Source organism: Lepidochelys kempii, chromosome 1, assembly GCF_965140265.1.
Source record: "Lepidochelys kempii isolate rLepKem1 chromosome 1, rLepKem1.hap2, whole genome shotgun sequence".
NCBI classification, from domain to species: Eukaryota; Metazoa; Chordata; order Testudines; family Cheloniidae; genus Lepidochelys; species Lepidochelys kempii.
Window position 1 is genome coordinate 207,693,198 of NC_133256.1, and position 22,600 is coordinate 207,715,797.

Below are 22,600 nucleotides of genomic sequence, written 5' to 3' on the forward strand. Positions count from 1 at the left end.
CCTGTCCTCAAGCTGCGAAGACGGCCTGAGCCTTTTCCACTTGCCTCCTGCATGTCTTTCCTCTTGCCACCAGTCCCTTTGCCTTTGGTACTCGACCTGGTTGTTGAGCCCTGTCCAGAACTTCAATCACAAGTTCATCCCAGAAATCCTTCCTCTTGGAATGGTCTGTGAAGGTACGATGAGCCCTCTGCCGTGAGGGCGAGCTGTGGAGGTTCTGAAGCCTGTAGAGGTCGAGGGGCCTGCAATAGGAGAAGACACCGAGGGTTACTGTCTCAAATGTGTCAGTGCAGGAGCACAGAAACAATTGTTTTGGACTTTCCAGGACAGAAAATGTTAAAATTTGAAACTGAACTTCAGTATATTGGCAGAGGGCTGCCTGGACATAGCTGGGTTAATCCCAGTGAAAGAAGTGCTGAAAGAATGGTATATTAAAAATTAAAACTTTTTTTTTAAAGGGTTTCAGTGAAATGGAGTTTGGGGGGAGGTTGGTGGCTGTGCTACATAAACCTTCCCTATCACTTCAGGCTTTGCACATTCTGGAGGCCATAACAGTTCTTGTGGTGCCCAACTGGCAAAGAGAGGTGTTATTCCAAGCTGCTGGTGGGAAACCAGGTGTGGCTGTCACTGAAATATTCAAATGTATGCAGTGGTGCTGGAACTAAGGGGACTCTGTGCTGCCGCACCCTCTGGCTTGAAGTAGTAATAGACATGGTTTCCATTATCAGCACCCCCACTCAAAAATTGTTCCAGCATCCCTGAATGTATGATAACTGAACAGCATATCTACGAGTGGAGTGGGCTGGTGAGCTACCGAGGTGGCCCTGGAAAATGTGACTACCTATCTGGAGTTCCTACCACAGGAAAAGTCTGCAGCTATCATCACCTGGGATTGGGTCAGAATTCCTGAGGAATCAACAGGATACGGCATTATCTTCCAAATGGCTTAGTGCCTCCCCATGGCTTCTGATACAGTCTGTCAGGACTGCATGCAAACACACAGAACTCCATTGTCATCCCTCTTTCCTCCCACACAGCAAATTTCTGGACTGAATTCAAAGCCCAGTCATATTTGAGACTAATGATTTCATCACCCATAGAAAGCCTGGACTGCATTTAACAGAAATGGACTACATGTGAACTTTTTCCCCCTCCCTCCTGCCCCGTACAGTTCAGTCTTTTCAGGCAGCTCGTTACACTGTTGGGTTGGTATCAAGCAGCGTACATATGGGGAATGTAATATAAGATTCTCATTCTAACAAACCGGAATGTACTAGCAAAACTGCATGCCTTAAATATTCTCTTTTACATGCTCGTTTTGCTGTTTGTGTTTCCCAGACTCCATTTTGAATTCCACGTGGTGGGTGGAGAGTGAGGGGATGCCAAGGTGCTGGCATGCAATCCACCATTAGCAGATACATGCTGCTACCCAGGGCTTATATCTTTTGCACTGGTTCTTAGAGCAGAAACCCCTCCTGTTCCTATATTAGTAAACAGAAAAATGGAGCCAGAAACTTACCAGCCTCTAGGTAGCTTTTCCCTCTTCCATTTCTGATACCAGTCCTGCAGTTGGCTGTTCCTTTGGTGGGGGCATCAAAAAGTTCTTTCGAGCACAGCCCCGGGATGTGCTGCAGCTGCTCCTGCACCAAAGCCTCCTCTAGGATCCATTTCGTTTGCAAAGTCTTTTTATTTGCCACATTTGGTGCCTGCTTGTACCCATCGATTCCCATCCTGGCTTCTCAGACCAGCAGGACGCCATCCCAGCTGATCAGGTCATTGTACACTGCTGGTGGCTCCATGCTTGGTGCAGTGCCCAGCACCCAGTCAAATTCATCATAAAACTGGCACGATGTTGGTGAGTTGCCAGAGATACAGTTGTGGTCCCTGGTTTTCAAGTACTCAGTCTTGAGCCACTGAATCTGTTCTCTGCGTTAGTCATGGTCCGTTAAATTTCCAATGCTGATGGCATTTTGCTATTTGCTGCTATGAATGGTCAAACCTGGTACTCTTACTAAAATCCACTGTATAACCAAAATCTGGCTGTGCTCCCATGACCATGAAGCAAAACACTGTGTACTGGATTTCTTCTAGTTGGCATTCATTGCAAATGCTGAAGGTTCTCCTAAGGTGGGTTTGCAACTCAATGGTCAGAATAAATAGAAAGGTTAAACGCTAAGCTGCTGCACTGGAACAAGGGGGCTGCTTCCATTTCCCTGGAGTTAACTGGTGATTTTTGGAAGAGAAAGGACAAAGGAAGCCATCCCATTGCATTGTGGGATACTGTTGGAGGACTCCAAGGACCCAAGTCTGTGGGGTGGGGGAAGGCTACATACAATGTAAAATGATAGGGCTTGAACCTTGGGTCCAACCTTAACTTGGGCTTTGACCCTCTACCATCATGGGGTCCTAGGACACTGGGTCTGCGCCCGAGTCCAAGAGATTTGTGTGTAGACAGAATGGGGGCTAGGGCTTGAGCCTGAGTCTGAGACCAGGCTTACATTGCAATGTAGATATGCCCAGAGACACAGACCACTTACAAACATATGCTGGCGTCCATGCACTAGAGATCAACTCTGATTAACTATTCTATGGATTTAATAAAACATCCAAAATGTAGTTAGAGAAAACAATCAGCTATTCTTACTGAACATTTGTTTGCACACATATTCCTGCTATATCTAGCAGAATTTCTGACTACAAAAATAGGCCCTGATCCTAAAAGCTGTTCCATATGGGTGGACCCCGATGCACATTTGGACCCACCTTAACTTCCCTGTGTCTCCATGCAAGCACAGGGGTCTGCCCATATGGAATCACTGGCAAGACTGGGACCATAGGGAGTAACAATGACAGATACAGTTTTAAGTGTTTGTGGCTGACCACCATGAATAAGAAAAAGAAATGGGGTTTACATATTCACAGCCCACAGTAATAATGAAATACTTTTGATTCCAACAGTAACCTGGGAGGATGCTAAACAGCAACTGTTAAACATTTTTAAACATGCAGGACCAGTAACTTGCACCCAAAAATATCAAAAGAGGCTAAGGCGCTGAGATGCTCTCTGAACTACAGATGTTGCTATTTAATAAATCTTGGAATACTGGGGAAGTTCTAACGGACCAGAAAAAACCTAACATTGTGCCAAAAATTAAAAAGGGTAATGGGATGAACTGGGTAACTACAGACCAGATTAATCTGACATCAGTTTCAAGCAAAATCATGGAAAGGCTCAGATAGGATGCAATCAGTAAAGAGCTAGAAACAGCAGCAAACTAATGCAAATCAACATAGCTTTATAGAAAATAGGTCTTCTCAAAAAAAATTGAAACCTTTTAAAAATTAAATCACAAGTTTGACAAAAGTAACTGTGTTGACATAATAGACTTCAGTAATGCATTTGACTTACACATGTATGATCTTCTGATTAAAAATATATATAAAATCTATGTAGCACATAGTAAATGGATTAAAAACTGGCTAACTGACCCATCACAAAACACAATTACAAATGGAGGATCATTATCCAATGCGGGTGTTACAGTGGGGCCTCTTAGGCAGAGGCCTGTACTCTTAAGTTGTCCAAAGCAACAAAATTAAAAGTCAGAGTGTTATATAAAACTGTATGGAAAAAGGTACAAAAGGGAGACAGAAAACCTGAATTAGTCAAAACAAGAGTCTACTGATACCACCCAAGGTGGTATCAAGGTGGTACCAAGGTGTTAAGAGCAGGACTGGTAAACAAGAGGAGAATGGAATTAGAAGCTAATGAAGCAAAACTGAAGTGTCAGAAATTAGGTCCCATTGGTGGGCCAAATAATGAGGGGATGAACTATTTCACCCATCATTTCCTTTTGGAGTCCTTAAAAATAAGACTTCATGAGGGATCAAAATTTTTGGAGGCTGGGTGGACCGAAAGGCTCGTGAAGGGAGTGTGTGGTGGTGTAGCAGTGTTTTGGTGCTTGTTGGGGGTTTGTTTTGCTGTGGGTGGTGGTGTTTTGGTCTGGTTTGTGTTTCCCGGACTAATAGGACTTAGGTGAGAAGGCTATGACAGATACAGAGGCAGCAGTGGTACTGACCCAAGTAGTGGAAGACACAATGAAGATGACTGGATGTAGAAGCTGTGGCATGTACATGATCCTGGAGGGGGTACCTGAAAAGAGTTTTGTCTGCATGAAGTGCCGCCTGATAGAGCTGATGAAGAAAAGATCCAAGGATTGGAGATACAGGTGGAAACCCTGGTTGAGTTTAGAAGGGGTTCGAGCGGATGATGGAACAAAGACATAAGGAGGCTGAAGGGGAAAACTCAGACTTGCAGATGGAAGCAGGACCAAAGAACTCTGAGGGGAGACTACTGGGTGAGGAGAGTGGACAGTGGAAGCATGTGACTAAGAAAACCAGGCAGAGGAAAAGACGGGCTAGTGAAGGAGAAACAGAGCTCAGGAACAGGTTTGCAGAGTTGGAAAATGAAGAAGGGGCACAGCAGGTAGTCACTGAAGGTGAGAGGGCAAGGAAGAAGAGAAGAGCAGCTAGTCCTATAGGAAGAGGGCAAGAGTCAGTGGAGATAAAAATAGCAAATATGAGCCCCAGGAGGATACGGGATGGGTTGCAGACGATTGCAAAGGACAATAGGAATCAAGAGGACTTGCAGCCAGAGGGAACAGGGGATAGACTGGAGAATCGTACCATCACCAGGAAAAGGCAGGTCTACGTGATTGGGGACTCCTCACTGAGAAGAACAGACAGGCCTGTAACAAGAGCTGATCCAGAGAACAGAAGGGTGTGCTGTCTGCCAGGTGCTAAGATACAGGATGTGGACCTGAGGCTGAAGAGGATCCTAATGGGAGCGGGAAAGAATCCACTGATTGTCCTTCATGTGGGAACAAATGATATGGCTAGATTCTTGCTGGAACGTATCAAGGGTGACTATGCTAAGCTGGGGAAAACGCTTAAGGAAATTGAGGCTCAGGTGATCTTCAGTGGGATTCTGCCTGTTCCTAGAGAAGGGCAACAAAGGTCTGACAAATTATGATGCTCAACAGATGGATCAGGCAGTGGTGCTACAAGGAGGGCTTTGGATGTATGGCCACTGGAAGGCATTCATGGACAGAGGAGTGTTCTCTCGGGATGGACTTCACCTGAGTAAGGAGGGAAATAGACTTCTAGGATGGCACAACTTATCAAGAGAGCTTTAAACTAGGAATCTGGAGGAGATGGTTGGGAGATGTCCAGGTAATCTCCATGCTGGATTTTAACATTGAGAGGGAAGAAAACAAAGTAAGAAAGGATACAGCCATGGGTAGGAGAATGGACATAAGGAAGAAAGATAGTGTACATACCAGTCTAATAGGTCATACTGGCGGTAGAATGTCTGTGCCTAATTGTGTAAAGAATGTGAAAGAGGCCAAACAGCAAAAATTAAGATGTTTGTACACTAACGCAAGGAACATAGGTAACAAAATAGAGGAACTAGAGCTACTGGTGCAGGAAGTGAAACCAGATATTACAGGGATAACAGAAACATGGTGGAGTAGTCGTCATGACTGGACTACAGGTATTGAAGGGTATGTGCTGTTTAGGAAAGACAGAAATAAAGGCAAAGGTGGTGGAGTAGCATTGTATATCAGTGATGAGGTAGACTGCAAAGAAATAAGACGTGATGGAATGGATAAGACAGAGTCTGTCTTGGCAAAAATCACACTGGGGAAGAAAGCTACTAGAGCCTGCCCTGGGATAGTGCTTGGGGTGTGCTATAGACCTCCGGGATCCAATTTGGATAGAGACCTCTTTAATGTTTTTAATTAAGTAAATACTAATGGAAATTGTGTGATCGTGGCAGACTTTAACTTCCCAGATATAGACTGGAGGACAAGTGCTAGTAATAATAATAGGGCTCAGATTTTCCTGGATGCGATAGCTGATGGACTCCTTCACCAAGTAGTTGCTGAACCGACAAGAGGGGATGCCATTTTAGATTTGGTTTTGGTGAGCAGTGAGGACCTCATAGAAGAAATGGTTGTTGGGGCAACCTTGGTTCAAGCGATCATGAGCTAATTCAGTTCAAACTAAATGGAAGGATAAACAAAAATAGATCTGTGACTAGGGTTTTTGATTTCAAAAAGGCTAACTAAAAAAAATTAAGGAAATTAGTTAGGGAAGCGGATTGGACTGAAAAACTTGTGGATCTAAAGGCGGAAGAGGCCTGGAATTACTTTAAGTCAAAGTTGCAAAATTATCAGAAGCCGGCATCCCAAGAAAGGAGAAAAAAATCATAGGCAGGAGTTGCAGACCAAGCTGGATGAGCAAGCATCTCAGAGAGGTGATTAAGAAAAAGCAGAAAGCCTACAAGGAGTGGAAAATGGGAGGGATTAGCAAGGAAAGCTACCTTATTGAGGTCAGAACATGTAGGGATAAAGTGAGAAAGGTCAAAAGCCATGTAGAGTTGGACCTTGCAAAGGGAATTAAAAACAATAGTAAAAGGTTCTATAGCCATATAAATAAGAAGAAAACAAAGAAAGAAGAAGTGGGGCTGCTAAACACTGAGGATGCAGTAGAGGATAAGGATAATCTAGGCATGGCCCAATATCTAAACAAATATTTTGCCTCAGTCTTTAATGAGGCTAATGAGGGGCTTAGGGATAATGGTAGGATGACAAATGGGAATGAGGAAATGGAGGTAGATATTACCACATCCGAGGTAGAAGCCAAACTTGAACAGTTTAATGGGATTAAATCGGGGGGCCTAGATAATCTTCATCCAAGAATATTAAAGGAACTGGCACATGAAATTGCAAGCCCATTAGCAAAAATTTGTAATGAATCTGTAAACTCAGGGGTTGAACTGTATGACTGGAGAATTGCTAACGTAATTCCTATTTTTAAGAAATGGGAAAAAAGTGATCCGGGTAACTACAGGCCTGTTAGCTTGACATCTGTAGTATGCAAGGTCTTGGGAAAAATTTTGAAGGAGAAAGTAGTTAAGGACATTGAGGTCAATGGTAATTGGGACAAAATACAACATGGTTTTACAAAAGGTAGATCGTGTCAAACCAACCTGATCTCCTTCTTTGAGAAAGTAACAGATTTTTTAGATAAAGGAAACGCAGTGGATCTAATTTACCTCGATTTCAGTAAGGCATTTGATATGGTTCCACATCGGGAATTATTAGCTAAACTGGAAAAGATGGGGATAAATATGTAAATTGAAAAGTGGATAAGGAACTGGTTAAAGGGGAGACTACAACGGGTCACACTCAAAGGTGAACTGTCAGGCTGGAGGGAGGTTACTAGTGGAGTTCCTCAGGAATCTGTTTTGGGACCAATCTTATTTAATCTTTTTATTACTGACCTTGGCACAAAAAGCGGGAATGTACTAATAAAATTTGCGGATGACACAAAGCTGGGAGGCATTGCCAATACAGAGAAGGACCGGGATATCATACAGGAGGATCTGGATGACCTTGTAAACTGGAGTAATAGTAATAGGATGAAATTTAATAGTGAAAAGTGCAAAGTCATGCATTTAGGGATTAATAACAAGAATTTTTGTTATAAACTGGGGACACATCACTTGGAAGTAACAGAGGAGGAGAAGGACCTCGGATCACAGGATGATCACAGGATGACTATGAGCCACCAATGTGATATAGCCCTGAAAAAAGCTAACGCGGTCTTGGGATGCATCAGGCGAGGTATTTCCAATACAGATAAGGAGGTGTTAATACTGTTATACAAGGCACTGGTGAGACCTCATCTGGAATATTGTGTGGAGTTCTGGTCTCCCATGTTTAAGAAAGATGAATTCAAACTGAAACAGGTACAGAGAAGGGCTACTAGGATGATCCGAGGAATGCCTTATGAAAGGAGACTCAAAGAGCTTGGCTTGTTTAGCCTAACCAAAAGAAGGCTGAAGGGAGATATGATTGCTCTCTATAAATATATCAGTGGGATAAATAGCACGGAGGGAGAAGAATTATTTAAGCTCAGTACCAATGTGGACACAAGAACAATTTGATATAAACTGGCCATCAGGAAGTTTAGACTTGAAATTAGACAAAGGTTTCTAACCATCAGAGGAGTGAAGTTCTGGAACACCCTTCTAAGGGAAGCAGTGGGGGCAAAAGACATATCTGGCTTCAGGACTAAGCTTGATAAGTTTATGGAAGGTATGATATGATGAGATAGCTTAATTTTGGCAATTAACTGATCTTCAACTATTAGTGGTAGATATGCCCAATGGCCTGTGATGGCACGTTAGATGCTGAGTTACTACAGAGAATTCTTTCCTGGGTGTCTGGCTGGTGAGTCTTGCCCACATGCTCGGGGTTAGCTGACTACCATGGTGTTAGGAAGGAATTTTCTTCCGGGGCAGATTGGCAGAGGCCCTGGGGGTTTTTCGCCTTCCTCTGCGGCGTGGGGCATGGGTCACTTGCTGGAGGATTCTCTGCACCTTGAAGTCTTTAAACCATGATTTAAGGACTTCAATAGCTCAGACATAGGTTAGGGGTTTGTTACAGGAGTGGGTGGGTGAGATTCTGTGGCCTGCGTCACACAGCAGGTCAGACTAGATAATCATAATGGTCCCTTCTGACCTTAAAGTCTATGAGAAAGGAGCAATCTTCACCACCATGGCTCCCACCACTATCACTTGGAACTCCAGGAGCCACTGTGACACTATTGGACTTTCACCCTTCTGATCCTGAGAGATGTCCTGTCCACACCGGGCCAGTGAGAGAAACCCACATGGTATCACCCTCTTTACTGGCCCCAGCTAAATCACCTGAAACGTGAGATTTGGGTTCCTGCTGCCATCCCTATCGCATGTGTCCTTTTCCTTCACACACCTTATTTCTTCTCTTTCCTCTCTTTTTGCTTTCTGTTTAATGAGAACTTAGCTTAGTTGGCCAAGACTGCATCTTTTGCAACATTGCTGTGAGCCAGTAATCAGAGAGGCAATGAAAGCAATATCTTAAACAGACCGATTCTGATATGAGTTTTCTAGGCTTTGGAGTGGCTGATAAGACAGTGTGCTGTGCCTGTGTTTCTTCAGCTGAAAGGTTGCAAGTGTGAAAGTCAGAGCCAGAGACAGAAGCTGCATTTTATATCTTTGCAGTTCTTTTCTCTCCTTTTGTGTGTGTTCATCTTGTTGTGTTTTTCCCAAAAAGGACATCTTTACTGGCTTTAATATCCTCTAAAAGACTGTCAGACTGGGGGTTTTTTCCTTGTAAAATCTCTCTACATCTAAAGGGAAAGGGAACAAGGACCATTCTTAAAATAAAAGCCTTATTTATTACTTTACATTTCAAATCCTTTAAATGCTATTCCTTCTTTTTTGTAACTTTAATAAAAGTTTAATAAGATTTTTAAAGGTGTGTTTGCCATTGTAAGCAAGCTGAGGACTCTGTACTCAAAAACTGGAACCATGTTTAAATGTTTAGAGCTGTACAGTGAAAGGATAAAGTAGACCACTGTGACTCTCTGAATTTATTTAATTCCATCAAAATTAACACAACAGATCCCACAGGGATCAGATCTTGGTCCAATGCTATTCAGTATTAATGATCTGTAAGAAAATATAAAATCACTGCTGAAAGTTTTCAGGTAACACAAAAATTGGCAGAGTTGTTAACAGTCATAAAGACAGGTCAGTTCTACAGAGCAGTGTAAAACAAATAATAAGCTAGGCATTCTTGAAAAGCATGTGTTTTAATATAGCTAAATGCAAGGCCATACATAGAATCATAGGACTGGAAGGGACCTCGAGAGATCATCTAGTCCAGTCCCCTGCACTCATGACAGGACGAAGTATTATCTAGACAAGTGGTTCTCAAACTTTTTTTTCGTGGACCAACTGAAAATTGCTGAGGGTCTCAGCCGACCACTTAATGAACTTTCCAAATGTTGTTTGTACCATTAGCTAACTATTGTAAAGGGCTTTGGATAAAAGCGCTATATAAAAAAAACTTAATGAACTTTGTTTGTTCTACAAATAAAATCACACAACTCATATTTTCATATCAGTAGTCTTATCTTTCTAATGTGATGGATGTGCCCTCTCCCCCTCACCGCAGCAACCCCTGAGCTGGGGCTGGGAAGGACGGGGGGTCTCTCCCCAGCAGCCACAGCCCTGGAGCTGGGGAAAGTAGCGTCTTTCTCTGGCCGCTGCAGCCCTGCATGTCCCAAATTCCCCCCACCCCCTCTTCTCACCCTTCTGCCCCCTCCCACCTACCCCCTATTTCCCCCAAGTCCACCACCTCACCGTACATGTGCATCTTCTCCAGGGTCCAGGCAGCTAATTAGTGAAGCCACACCTACACTGCTCCACTAATTAGGTGGGTGGCCATTCATTCTCTTGTGTGTGGCCACCCAGACGCGCACCTTAGAGGGAACTATCCGCAGTTGGATGGAGCTGAATGGAGCTCACCTGAATGGAGCTCACGGACCAATGGTGATCCACAGACCACAGTTCGAGAACCTCTGGTCTCGACCATCCCTGACAGGTGTTTGTCAAACCTGCTCTTAAAAATCTCCAATGATGGAGATTCCACAACCTCCCTAGGCAACTTATTCCAGTGCTTAACCACCCTGAGAGGACGTTTTTCCTAATGTCCAACCTAAACCTCCCTTGCTGCAATTTAAGCCCACTGCTTCTAGTACTATCCTCAGAGGTTAAGAAGAATAATTTTTCTCCCTCCTCCTTGTAACAACCTTTTATGTACTTGAAAACTGTTATCATGTCCCGGCTCAGTCTTCTCTTTTCCTGACTAAACAAAGCCAATTTTTTCAATCTTCCCTCATAGGTTATGTTTTCTAGACCTTTAATCTTTTTTGTTGCTCTTCTCTGGACTTTCTCCCATTTGTCCACATCTTTCCTGAAATGTGGTGCCCAGAACTGGACACAATACTCCAGCTGAGGCCTAATCAGTGTGGAACAGAGAGGAATTACTTCTCGTGTCTTGCTTACAACACTCCTGCCAATACATCCCTGAATGATGTTTGCTTTTTCTGCAACAGTGTTACACTGTTGACTCATATTTAGCTTATGGTCCATTATGACCCCCATATCCCTTTCTGCAGTACTCCTTCCTAGACAGTCATTTCCCATTTTGTATGTGTGCATCTGATTGTTCCTCCCTAAATGGAGTACTTTGCATTTTTCCTTATTGAATTTCATCCTATTTACTTCAGACCACCTAGGAATCAAGAATATAGGTCACATTTATAGGATGGGGGATTGTATTTTGGAAAGCAGTGACTGAGAAAACGACTGTGGTTTTGGGGCATAGCCAACTGATCACACTTTAAAAAGGACACTGACGAATTGGAAAAGGTTCAGAAAAGAATAATTCAAGCTCTGGAAAATCTGCCTTACTGTGAGAGAATAAAGAAGCTCAATCTATTTAGTTTATCCACAAGAAGGTTACGAGATGCGTTGATCACTGCCTGTAAGTGTTTACATGGGGAGAAGATTTCTGATAATAGAGGGCTCTTTAATTTAGCCAACGCATAACAAGATCCAATAGCTGGAAGCTGAAGCGAAATGAATTCAAAGTGGAGACAGGGTGTGTTTTGGTTCTGAAAGTGTTTTAAACATAGGACAGACAGAAATTAGAAAACAGGTGTCTGTTTTATTTGTAAAGTATTACAATACCCAAGAACAGGCATTGTTTTAAAATGCTGACAGAAAATGAACTAACACACAAACACCTTGTATTAAGGAAAACAAAAGTTTAGAAACCATAGGCTACAGGTGGAAAATGAATGCTATTGAGTTAGAAAGTTTGAGACTCAAGAGTGCCTGAATAGATAGGGCACTGGACTGGGACTCAGGAGCAATGTTCCCTCTAATTTTTTCCATCCATGTGTGGAATGAATTTTGATATGTGTACCAATATGGAGGCAATGTGCATGTGTGCCACCAGTAGAAATGAAAAACCTAGATATAATATATATTTTTAAAAAGTTACCATATGGATAATTACTCCAGCCAGGACAAGTTAGGCATTTTAGAATTCGCTACTCAAAGAATTAAATTTAAGCATAAAAGAGAAATAAAATGATGAAATGCACAGACCAGTCAAAAAACTAAAATAACACACTTTGAAAGAATAAAATTACAGAGAATATATGTGCATTGCAGGAAGTAGCAAGAAAAACAACAACAACAACAATAACACAAGTATGTGTTGGGAGGTGAGTGTGAAAGAGAGAGAGTGTGTGTGTGTGACTGTGTGTGTGTGAGAGAGAGACACACACACACATAGACAGTGTGTGTATATGTGTGTGGGAGACAGAGACAGAATGTGTGTGTGAGACAGAGAGAGAGAGAGACACTCTGTGTGTGTGTGTGTGTGTGTGTGTGAGTGTGTAAAAGATGGAGACAGCAAGCAGGAAGGTCCCAGGAGCAGCTGGCCAGGGACTCCAAGGCTGCAGAGCAGTTGGTGGAGGGGCACCTGAACACAAGTCACTGGATGTGTGCGGCTCTACTGATCAAATGCATGGCACTTGATTGACTCTTGGGTGGCCAAGCAGCTTACAGAGTACACTGCCTACGTTCTATTCTTTGCTCTACTGCTGATCTGCTATGCAACCATAAGCAAGTTACCTTTCTGCACCCCTGCTTCCCATCTCATGCTTTGTCTGTCTTGTCTCTTTAGACTGTAAGTTCTTTGGGGGCAGGGACTGTCTCTTCTTAAAGGTTTATGCACCACATAACATAGTGGGGCCCTTATTTCAGCTGGAACCTACAGTTGCTATCAGAACACAAATATTAATAATAAATAATCAAATATTTCCTTCAAGAAAATTCTCACTGTATTAAAATTTGCGTATCAGGTGACTGATACTGAGATACTGTACACTATCCCTCTGCCTTTGTATTGTGTGGGCCAAATTAGGGTCAACATTCAACAAAGAAGATTATGTTTGAAACCACTAGAGTGTAATTACATGAACAGTGTATCATAGCATTAGTACAGAGGTCCCCAAACTATGGGGCGCGCCCCTAGGGAGGCATAGAGGAACGTTTGGGGGGGCCACCTGGGGCCCGGGCCAGCTCCCACAGGCCAGCTCCCACCAGGCCACCCAGTTCTGCTGCTGGCCCTGGCTCCAGCTGCTGGTCCTGCACCCGGGGCCCTGGTTGCCAGCTATGCACCTGGGGCCCCAGCTGCTGGCCCCAGACCGTGAGGTAAAAAGCTTGGGAACTGCTGCATTAGTAGTATGCCTGGAATGATACTGTGTCTGCCTACAGAGATGTTTCAAAGATTATCCAACAATGTATGAAAATCTATATTCTAGTACTATATTTAATTGGTGATCATACTCATCAAGGTGGATGGCTTAAACATTTAAAATGTTTTAAAGAAAAAACCTTGTCATTAGCCTCCTGACTCTTGACAAGGAGTCCCATTCCCCCCCAGTCTGATCTGGAAGGAAAAAATTAAGCCACAGATCATCCTAGGAGTGGACTATGCATGACGCATAGTTACCAGAAGCAGGAAGAGAGAGAGAAGGAGAGCAAGCCTAATTTCAGTACTATGCTGACACCACTCAACATTAAGATCCAACAAGATCACATTACAAGGTGGCATGAAAAACACTGCAAAGAGAGTCACAGTGGGAGGACACTGGTTTGTACCATCTACACAGCTACAAAGTAAATATTTTGTATAACATCTAAATGCTTTCCAAAACAATTTAAGGAATAAAAAATTCAGGACCCCAATTCCTAGTGTCATTACATACACTTAACTGGCAAGAAGACTAACCATGATGTCCTGGGGAATTTTGCACATATAGGGTTGTAGGGTCAGTCCCAATTAAACTTCACCTCGATTTTCTGCAGCTAAGCATTTTGAAGGAGTTGATATCTTTTAGTAAGATAATCTGCACTAAATAGATTCCACTGAAATTTTTTTTCTTAAACTACATAAGAGGAAAGCTTTCTGCGGTATTTGGAGCCTTAAAAACAACCAAATTGCTTTCCAAGTAGACTTAATAAAACAGGTAAAGTCCTGTGCTTCCCAGTTATCAAAGTGGTTTTTTCAATGGCACTATTTCGATCCATAGAAAAACTCAGTGGATTATAATCACCTCAATAGCATCGTCATACATTTTCCTTGCCTCCGTGTCCATTTTGTCTGACATCAGCCAGGCTTTCAATAAGTATTCATAAAAACTGTCTCCCAGCCCGCCCACGGATGTGTGATCTGTAACAGAGAAAAAGAGAATAAAATGTAGGGGATTTTAATACAGTGCCACCTTGGATTTATCCAGGACAAAATTCTACATTTTATTTAAGCCCCTACCGGTTTTAAACCATCATTATTTTAATCCAGTTCAGCAGCTATTTCCCCTCAAACCTTTTATTTCATTTTCTTGGAATCTGTCCCACAGCAGGCATCAGTTTTCCTACCGTGCATGTTCAGTATTTCTCATTCTGTGTCATCTGCACAGTAAAGCTGACCCTTCCACGTCACAGATTTAATTTAAGGAATGTTTTGGCTCCATTATACAGAACTTACCCTTTTCATTGGTTGTTGTTGTTGTCGTTTTAAATAAATAAGAATGTATACTCTCAGATTCAGTAGCAGCAATATAGTTGGAACTCGTAGCTATATAAATTGTTCAAACCCATGAGGAATCTGTTCTTTCAAGGACATTTTTATTATTCATCGTGAAACAGTAACTTACAGAACCTTGGGGGGAGGGATAGCTCAGTGGTTTGAGCATTGGCTTGCTAAACCCAGGGTTGTGAGCTCAATCCTTGAGGGGGCCATTTAGGAATCTGGGGCAAAAATTGGGGATTGGTCCTGCTGTGAGCAGGGGGTTGGACTAGATGACCTCCTGAGGTCCCTTCCAACCCTCATATTCTATGATTCTATGACTCATATTCATATTCTTTCACAGTTAAATTGGTGACTACTTTCCTTTGCAGAATACAGTGCAAGCCTTGTTCTGTTACCCCAGGTATAGTTCAACTGGAGTTGGGTAACTGAACAAGGAGTGCACTGTTCACTACATTGTTAGCTGTGCTTTCTTGCATATCTATTAGAATCCAACACCAATGAATGCTGGGTCTCCTTAAGTACATACACAGTGATCCTTACTATGATGATTTCAAGGGCTGCTTGTCCTCAGAAGTCACATTCATTACATTCAAATGCATGTTCACATGCACCCACAGACAGCACTTTAAGGACATCAGAGAACACCTGTGACGATTTGGAGAATCTATGTACATAATGCATGCTGTTTGATATTGGGGACTCTCCAAGTGTACCTGTGTTAGACCTGTGTTAGTAATGAGTGTCTAGAACTGGAAATTACCACACGAGGTTGAAGAAAAACTTTAAGAGCTTAATGTGCTCAAACGGTGGAGATTGGGTAATTTTCATCCCAGAATACTGAAAGAACTGGCATATGAGATTCCTAGTCCAGGAGCAAGGATTTTTAATAAATCTATTTTGGGGGTAGTACCATATGACTAGAGAATGGCTAACATTGTACTTATATTTAAGAAAAGGGGAAAAAAGTGATCCAGGCAATTACAGACCTGTTAGTCAGACCATAACAGGGTTAAAAAAAGAACTAGATAAATTCATGGAGGATAGGTTCATTAATCGCTATTAGCCAGGTTGGGCAGGAATGGTGTCCCTAGCCTCTGTTTGCCAGAAGCTGGGAATGAGCAACAGGGGATGGATCACTTGATGATTACCTGATCTGTTCATTCCCTCTGGGGCACCTAGCCCTGGCCACTGTCAGAAGACAGGATACTGACTAGATGGACCTTTGGTCTGACCCAGTAAGGCCATTCTTATGTTCTCAGTAGCATGCAAGGTTTTAGAGAAAATTGTGAAGAAAAGAACAATTAAATTCATCGAGGTAAGTGGTAAAGAGGATGGAACGCAACATGGGTTTAGCAAAGGCAGACAATGCCAGATTAACCAGATTTTCTTCTTTGAGAAAATAACTGATTTTTTACATAAGGGAAGTCAGTAGATCTAATATATTTGGACTTCAGTAAAGTGTTTGATGTCCCCTGTGGGTCCAGGGACAGAATAGGCCCACTGCTCCTCCTGCATGTCATAAGAGGTGACTAAAAGGGGCTGCCTGGAAAGGGATGGGCTCCACTAGGTTAGAAATTTGCCCAAGACACACCATACGATGAGCAAGTCAACAATGTCCATACCGGACTGATCGCAGCCTGGGTTAATAATGACCGCGCCATCCATCTCCCACCAGGGCAGACGCAATAACTATACTACTGGTGTAACCCCATCAAAGAGGATCCGTGGAAGAGATAACATCACCATAGCCACATGGAATGTAAGTACATTGAGACAAATAGGGAGGCTGAAAGAACTCATGTACAAAATGGAACAAAACACCTGGCACCTCCTAGAAATCTCTGAGGTCAGATGGAAGAACTTTGGAGAGGTACTAACGGTAGAAGGCTATGTACTCTATTACAGTGGAGAGGACAGGTTTCAGAGTAACAGCCGTGTTAGTCTATATTCGCACAAAGAAAAGGAGTACTTGTGGCACCTTAGAGACTAACCAATTTATTTGAGCATAAGCTTTCGTGAGCTACAGCTCACTTCATCGGATGCATACTGTGGAAAGTGTAGAAGATCTTTTTATACACACAAAGCATGAAAAAATACCTCCCCCCATCCCACTCTCCTGCTGGTAATAGCTTATCTAAAGTGATCACTCTCCTTACAATGTGTATAATAATCGAGTTGGGCCATTTCCAGCACAAATCCAGGTTTTCTCACCACCCTCCCCCCGCCCCCCCCCCACAAACCCACTCTCCTGCTGGTAATAGCTTATATAAAGTGACCACTCTTCTTACAATGTGTATGATAATCAAGGTGGGCCATTTCCAGCACAAATCCAGGGTTTAACAAGAGCGTCGGGCGGGGGGGGGGGGGGGATAGGTAAAAACAAGGGGAAATAGGTTACCTTGCATAATGACTTAGCCACTCCCAGTCTCTATTCAAGCCTAAGTTAATTCTATCCGATTTGCAAATGAATTCCAATTCAACAGTTTCTCGCTGGAGTCTGGATTTGAAGTTTTTTTGTTGTAATATTGCAACTTTCATGTCTTTAATCGTGTGACCAGAGAGATTGAAGTGTTCTCCGACTGGTTTATGAATGTTATAATTCTTGATATCTAGGACACTAAGCTTTCTAAACTACTACATGCCACAAGGGGCCACAGCAATAGTTCCCTCAACCCACCCAGCAATATTGTTAACCTATCCAACTATACTCTCAGCCCAGTAGAAGCAGCTGTCCTATCTCGGGGCCTCTCCTTCTGCCCCTTCACCCCCACGAACATGATACAGTTCTGTGGTGACCTAGAATCCTATTTTCGACGTCTCCGACTCAAGAAATATTTCCAACATACCTCTGAACAACATACTAATCCACAGAGACCTCCCTACCAACACTACAAAAAGAAGGATTCTAGGTGGACTCCTCCTGAAGGTCGAAACAGCAGACTGGACTTCTACATAGAGTGCTTCTGCCGACGTGCACGGGCTGAAATTGTGGAAAAGCAGCATCACTTGCCCCACAACCTCAGCCGTGCAGAACACAATACCATCCACAGCCTCAGAAACAACTCTGACATCATAATCAAAAAGGCTGACAAAGGAGGTGCTGTTGTCATCATGAATAGGTCGGAATATGAACAAGAGGCCGCTCGGCAGCTCTCCAACACCACTTTCTACAAACCATTACCCTCTGATCCCACTGAGAGTTACCAAAAGAAACTACAGAATTTGCTCAAGAAACTCCGTGAAAAAGCACAAGGTCAAATCCGCACAGACACACCCCTGGAACCCCGACCTGGGATATTCTATCTACTACCCAAGATCCATAAACCTGGAAGTCCTGGGCGCCCCATCATCTCAGGCATTGGCACCCTGACAGCAGGATTGTCTGGCTATGCAGACTCCCTCCTCAGGCCCTATGCTACCAGCACTCCCAGCTACCTTCGAGACACCACTGACTTCCTGAGGAAACTACAATCCATCAGTGATCTTCCTGATAACACCATCCTGGCCACTATGGATGTAGAAGCCCTCTATACCAACACTCCACACAAAGATGGACTACAAGCCATCAAGAACACTATCCCCGATAATGTCACGGCTAACCTGGTGGCTGAACTTTGTGACTTTGTCCTTACCCATAACTATTTTACGTTTGGGGACAATGTATACCTTCAAATCAGCGGCACTGCTATGGGTACCCACATGGCCCCACAGTATGCCAACATTTTTATGGCTGACTTAGAACAATGCTTCCTCAGCTCTCGTCCCCTAACGCCTCTACTCTACTTGCGCTATATTGATGACATCTTCATCATCTGGACCCATGGAAAAGAAGCCCTTGAGGAATTCCACCATGTTTTCAACAATTTCCATCCCACCATCAACCTCAGCCTGGTCCAGTCCACACAAGAGATCCACTTCCTGGACACTATAGTGCTAATAAACGATGGTCACATAAACACCACCCTATACCGGAAACCTACTGACCGCTATTCCTACCTACATGCCTCCAGCTTTCACCCTAACCACACCACACAATCCGTCATCTACAGCCAAGCTCTGCGATACAACGGCATTTGCTCCAACCCCTCAGACAGAGACAAACACCTACAAGATCTCTATCAAGCATTCTTACAACTACAATGCCCACCTGCGGAAGTGAAGAAACAGATTGATAGAGCCAGAAGAGTTCCCAGAAGTCACCTACTACAGGACAGGCCTAACAAAGAAAATAACAGAAAGCCACTAGCCGTCACCTTCAGCCCCCAACTAAAACCCCTCCAACGCATTATTAGGGATCTGCAACCTATCCTGAAGGATGACCCAACACTCTCAAAAATCTTGGGAGACAGGCCAGTCCTTGTCTACAGACAGCCCCCCAACCTGAAGCAAATACTCACCAGCAACCACATACCACACAACAGAACCACTAACCCAGGAACCTATCCTTGCAACAAAGCCCGTTGCCAACTGTGCCCACATATCTATTCAGGGGACACCATCACAGGGCCTAATAACATCAGCCACACTATCAGAGGCTCGTTCACCTGCACATCCACCAATGTGATATATGCCATCATCTGCTAGCAATGCCCCTCTACCATGTACATTGGTCAAACTGGACAGTCTCTACGTAAAAGAATAAATCGACACAAATCAGATATCAAGAATTATAACATTCATAAACCAGTCGGAGAACATTTCAATCTCTCTGGTCACATGATTAAAGACATGAAAGTTGCAATATTACAACAAAAAAACTTCAAATCCAGACTCCAGGGAGAAACTGTTGAATTGGAATTTATTTGCAAATCGGATAGAATTAACTTAGGCTTGAATAGAGACTGGGAGTGGCTAAGTCATTATGCAAGGTAACCTATTTCCCCTTGTTTTTTCCTACCCCCCCCTCCCCTCAGACACTCTTGTTAAAGCCTGGATTTGTGCTGGAAATGGCCCAACTTGATTATCATACACATTGTAAGGAGAGTGATCACTTTAGAAAAGCTATTACCAGCAGGAGAGTGGGGTGGGGGGAGGTATTTTTTCATGCTTTGTGTGTATAAAAAGATCTTCTACACTTTCCACAGTATGCATCTGATGAAGTGAGCTGTAGCTCACGAAAGCTTATGCTCAAATAAATTGGTTAGTCTCTAAGGTGCCACAAGTACTCCTTTTCTTTTAGTGGAGAGGACAAACATTTCAACAGCATAGGATTTCTTGTGCATAAAGATATCAAGAATTCAGTATTAGGATGCTGCCTAATGTCCAGCAGGCTTATTTCTAGCCATCTTTAAGGCAGTACCGTTTAATATCACAGTGGTACCAGTCTATGCCCCTACAACAGGCTATCACAATGAGCAAATTGAAGATTTTTACAATCAGCTCCAAGACATCATCGATAAGGTACACATGAAAGATATCCTGATTGTACAAGGAGATTGGAATGCTAAATTGGATACTGATGCACAGGCAGATTGGCAAGATTATTGCGGCCCTTTCTGTAATGCGGTAACCAATGAGAGAGGATTGAGATTTTTGGAGTTTGCCAGCTATAACAATCTGGCTCTTGCAAACACATTAGGAGCACATAAAGCATCCAGATGATCAGCAAGGCATGCACCTAATGGTCTACATCATGGTGCAAAATCAATTTCATTCTGGGATTAACAGAGCTAAAACAAGGAGCTTCCCCTGTCCTGATATTGGAAGTGATCACGACCTTATGATACTAAATTTTTATCTGCAGCTAAGGAAAATCATCAGGCCAAAGTTCACCAAAACCAAGTTTGACTTAGAAAGACTCAGAGACTGAAACATTGCAGAGTCATTCCAAGCAATGATCAGTGAAACATTTGCCCCGCTGCTTGCTCTAGAGGAAGACATGGAAACAATGACCAGCAATGGTACATTCTTGGGAAACATCGTAAGAAGACAAAACCATGGGTCACAAATGAAATACCACAAATGTGTGACATTAGAAGAGAACTTAAGAGAGACAAGAACAGCACTGAGGGAGCTGATAAATACAGAGCGATTGGCAGAAAGATCAAGAAAGGAATGAAGGTGGCCAAGGAGATATGGATTGAAAAACAATGCTCTAAAACCGAAGAGTGTATCAATAATAAAAATAGCAAACGAGACTTCCAGGCTGTAAAAGATCTGACGAAGGAAAGATGGACCAAAGCTATGCAATTCAAGACAAAGAAGGGAACAGTCTTACCGAAGAAATGGACATCATCAATAGGTGAACAAACTACTGCTCTAATCTACACAACCACCAGACAGACGGAGATCCTAATGTCTTAGACAGCCCAGATTCAACAGAGGAGGATGACTATCCAATACTATGTGAAGAAGTGGAGACAGCTGTGAAATCACTCAAGAACGGAAAGGCTACAGGTATTGACAACATCCCAGCCAAACTGATGAAATTTGGAGGAGAAATAGTAATAGATACACTCACCAAGATCTGCAACAAGATCTGGCAGACCGGTGAGTGGCCCTCCACATAGACATAGTCACTAATAATCACTCTGTCAGAGAAAGGCAACTTGCAATTGTGTCAAAATTACTGGACTATAAGCTTAATTAGCCATCCCAGAAAAGTGATGTTGAAAGTCATATTGAACAGATTGAAGCCACAAGCAGTACTGACAACACCAGCAGGACATCTACCATGTCTTTGTTTACTTCAAGAAGCTGTTTGACAGAGTATGGCACAAAGCTCTCTGGGCAACCATGAAGAAGTACAATGTTGGTCATAAGTTTATTCTTATAATTAAACATCTGTATGCCAAAGCCAGCAGTGCAGTTCTCATCAATGGCACAATAGGAGAGTGATTTCACACTACTGTTGGAATCCAGCAAGGCTGCCTTCTTTCGCCCACACTGTTCAATATCTACTTGGAGCGCATAATGACTGATGCCATAGAAGATCACATATGCACAATCAGCATAGGGGGGCAAACAATCTCAAATCTTCAGTTCGCTGATTACACTGATGGCCTGGCAGGCAGTGAAGATGAACTTGTCAACCCTCTGAAACGATTGGATGAAACCTCCGCAAAATATGGAATGGAAATCAGTGCAGAGAAAACGAAGCTGATGACAAACAAACGTGATGGGATCAGTTCACATATCACTGTCAGTGGACAAGCGCTGAAGATAGTGAAACAGTTCAAGTATTTGGGGGCAATCATCACTGATGAAGGATCTAAAGCAGAAATTTGGGCAAGAACTGCGCAAACAACAGCAGCAGTGGTAAAGCTAAAGCCAGTTTGGAGGGATAAGAAAATCTCCCTGGAATCCAAACTGAAACTGCTGCATGCATTGGTCATCTCCATTTTTCTGTATGTGTGCGAGACATGGACCCTTACAACAGAACTTGAACAGAAAATACACGTAGTAGAGATGAGATACTTCTGTAAAATCCTGGGCATCTCCTACTTCGACCACGTCACTAATGAAGGGGTCCACAACATCATCACCCAATGCACTGGGTCATATGAAGACCTCCTGATGACCGTGAAGAAGCACACGCTGAAGTGGTACGGCCATGTAACAAGATCATCTGGCCTATTCAAGATCATCATCCAAGGGGCAGAACAAGAGAAGAGAAGAAGAGGTAGACAGAAGAAGAGATGGATTGACAACATAAAAGAGTGGACAGGAATGGACTTTGCGAAGACTCAAGCCCTGACACTCAATCGTCAGGGGTGGAGGCAATTAGTTGATTGCTCATCAGTGATGGTGCCCCAACAACCAATGTGGTTATGGGAGTGATGATGATGATGAAAGTGTTTGATACAATACCACATAGGAAATTATTAGTTAAATTAGAGAAGATGTGGATCAGTACAGGCATTGTAAGGTGGATAAGGAATTGGCTAAAAGGGTGAAGGAAACGGATTGTGCTGAAAGATGAACTATCAGACTGGAGGGAGGTTACTAGTGGAGTTCCTCAAGGATGGGTCTTTGGCACAAAAAATATTATTAATGACCTGGGCACAAAAAAAAAGTATTATTAATGACCTGGTCAG

The 22,600-nt window shown here is 43.0% G+C and overlaps 1 protein-coding gene across 4 annotated transcripts in view; it reads right to left on the reverse strand.

Annotated features, from left to right (window-relative positions):
• MAN1A2 (mannosidase alpha class 1A member 2) overlaps positions 1–22,600 on the reverse strand; it is a 304,833-nt gene that overhangs the window by 36,544 nt on the left and 245,689 nt on the right. For all 4 annotated transcript variants that reach the window (XM_073310578.1, XM_073310569.1, XM_073310564.1 and 1 more), the window contains one exon: positions 14,089–14,204. In XM_073310578.1, the coding sequence (XP_073166679.1) occupies positions 14,089–14,204 (116 nt within the window). The remainder of the gene's footprint in view (positions 1–14,088; positions 14,205–22,600) is intronic.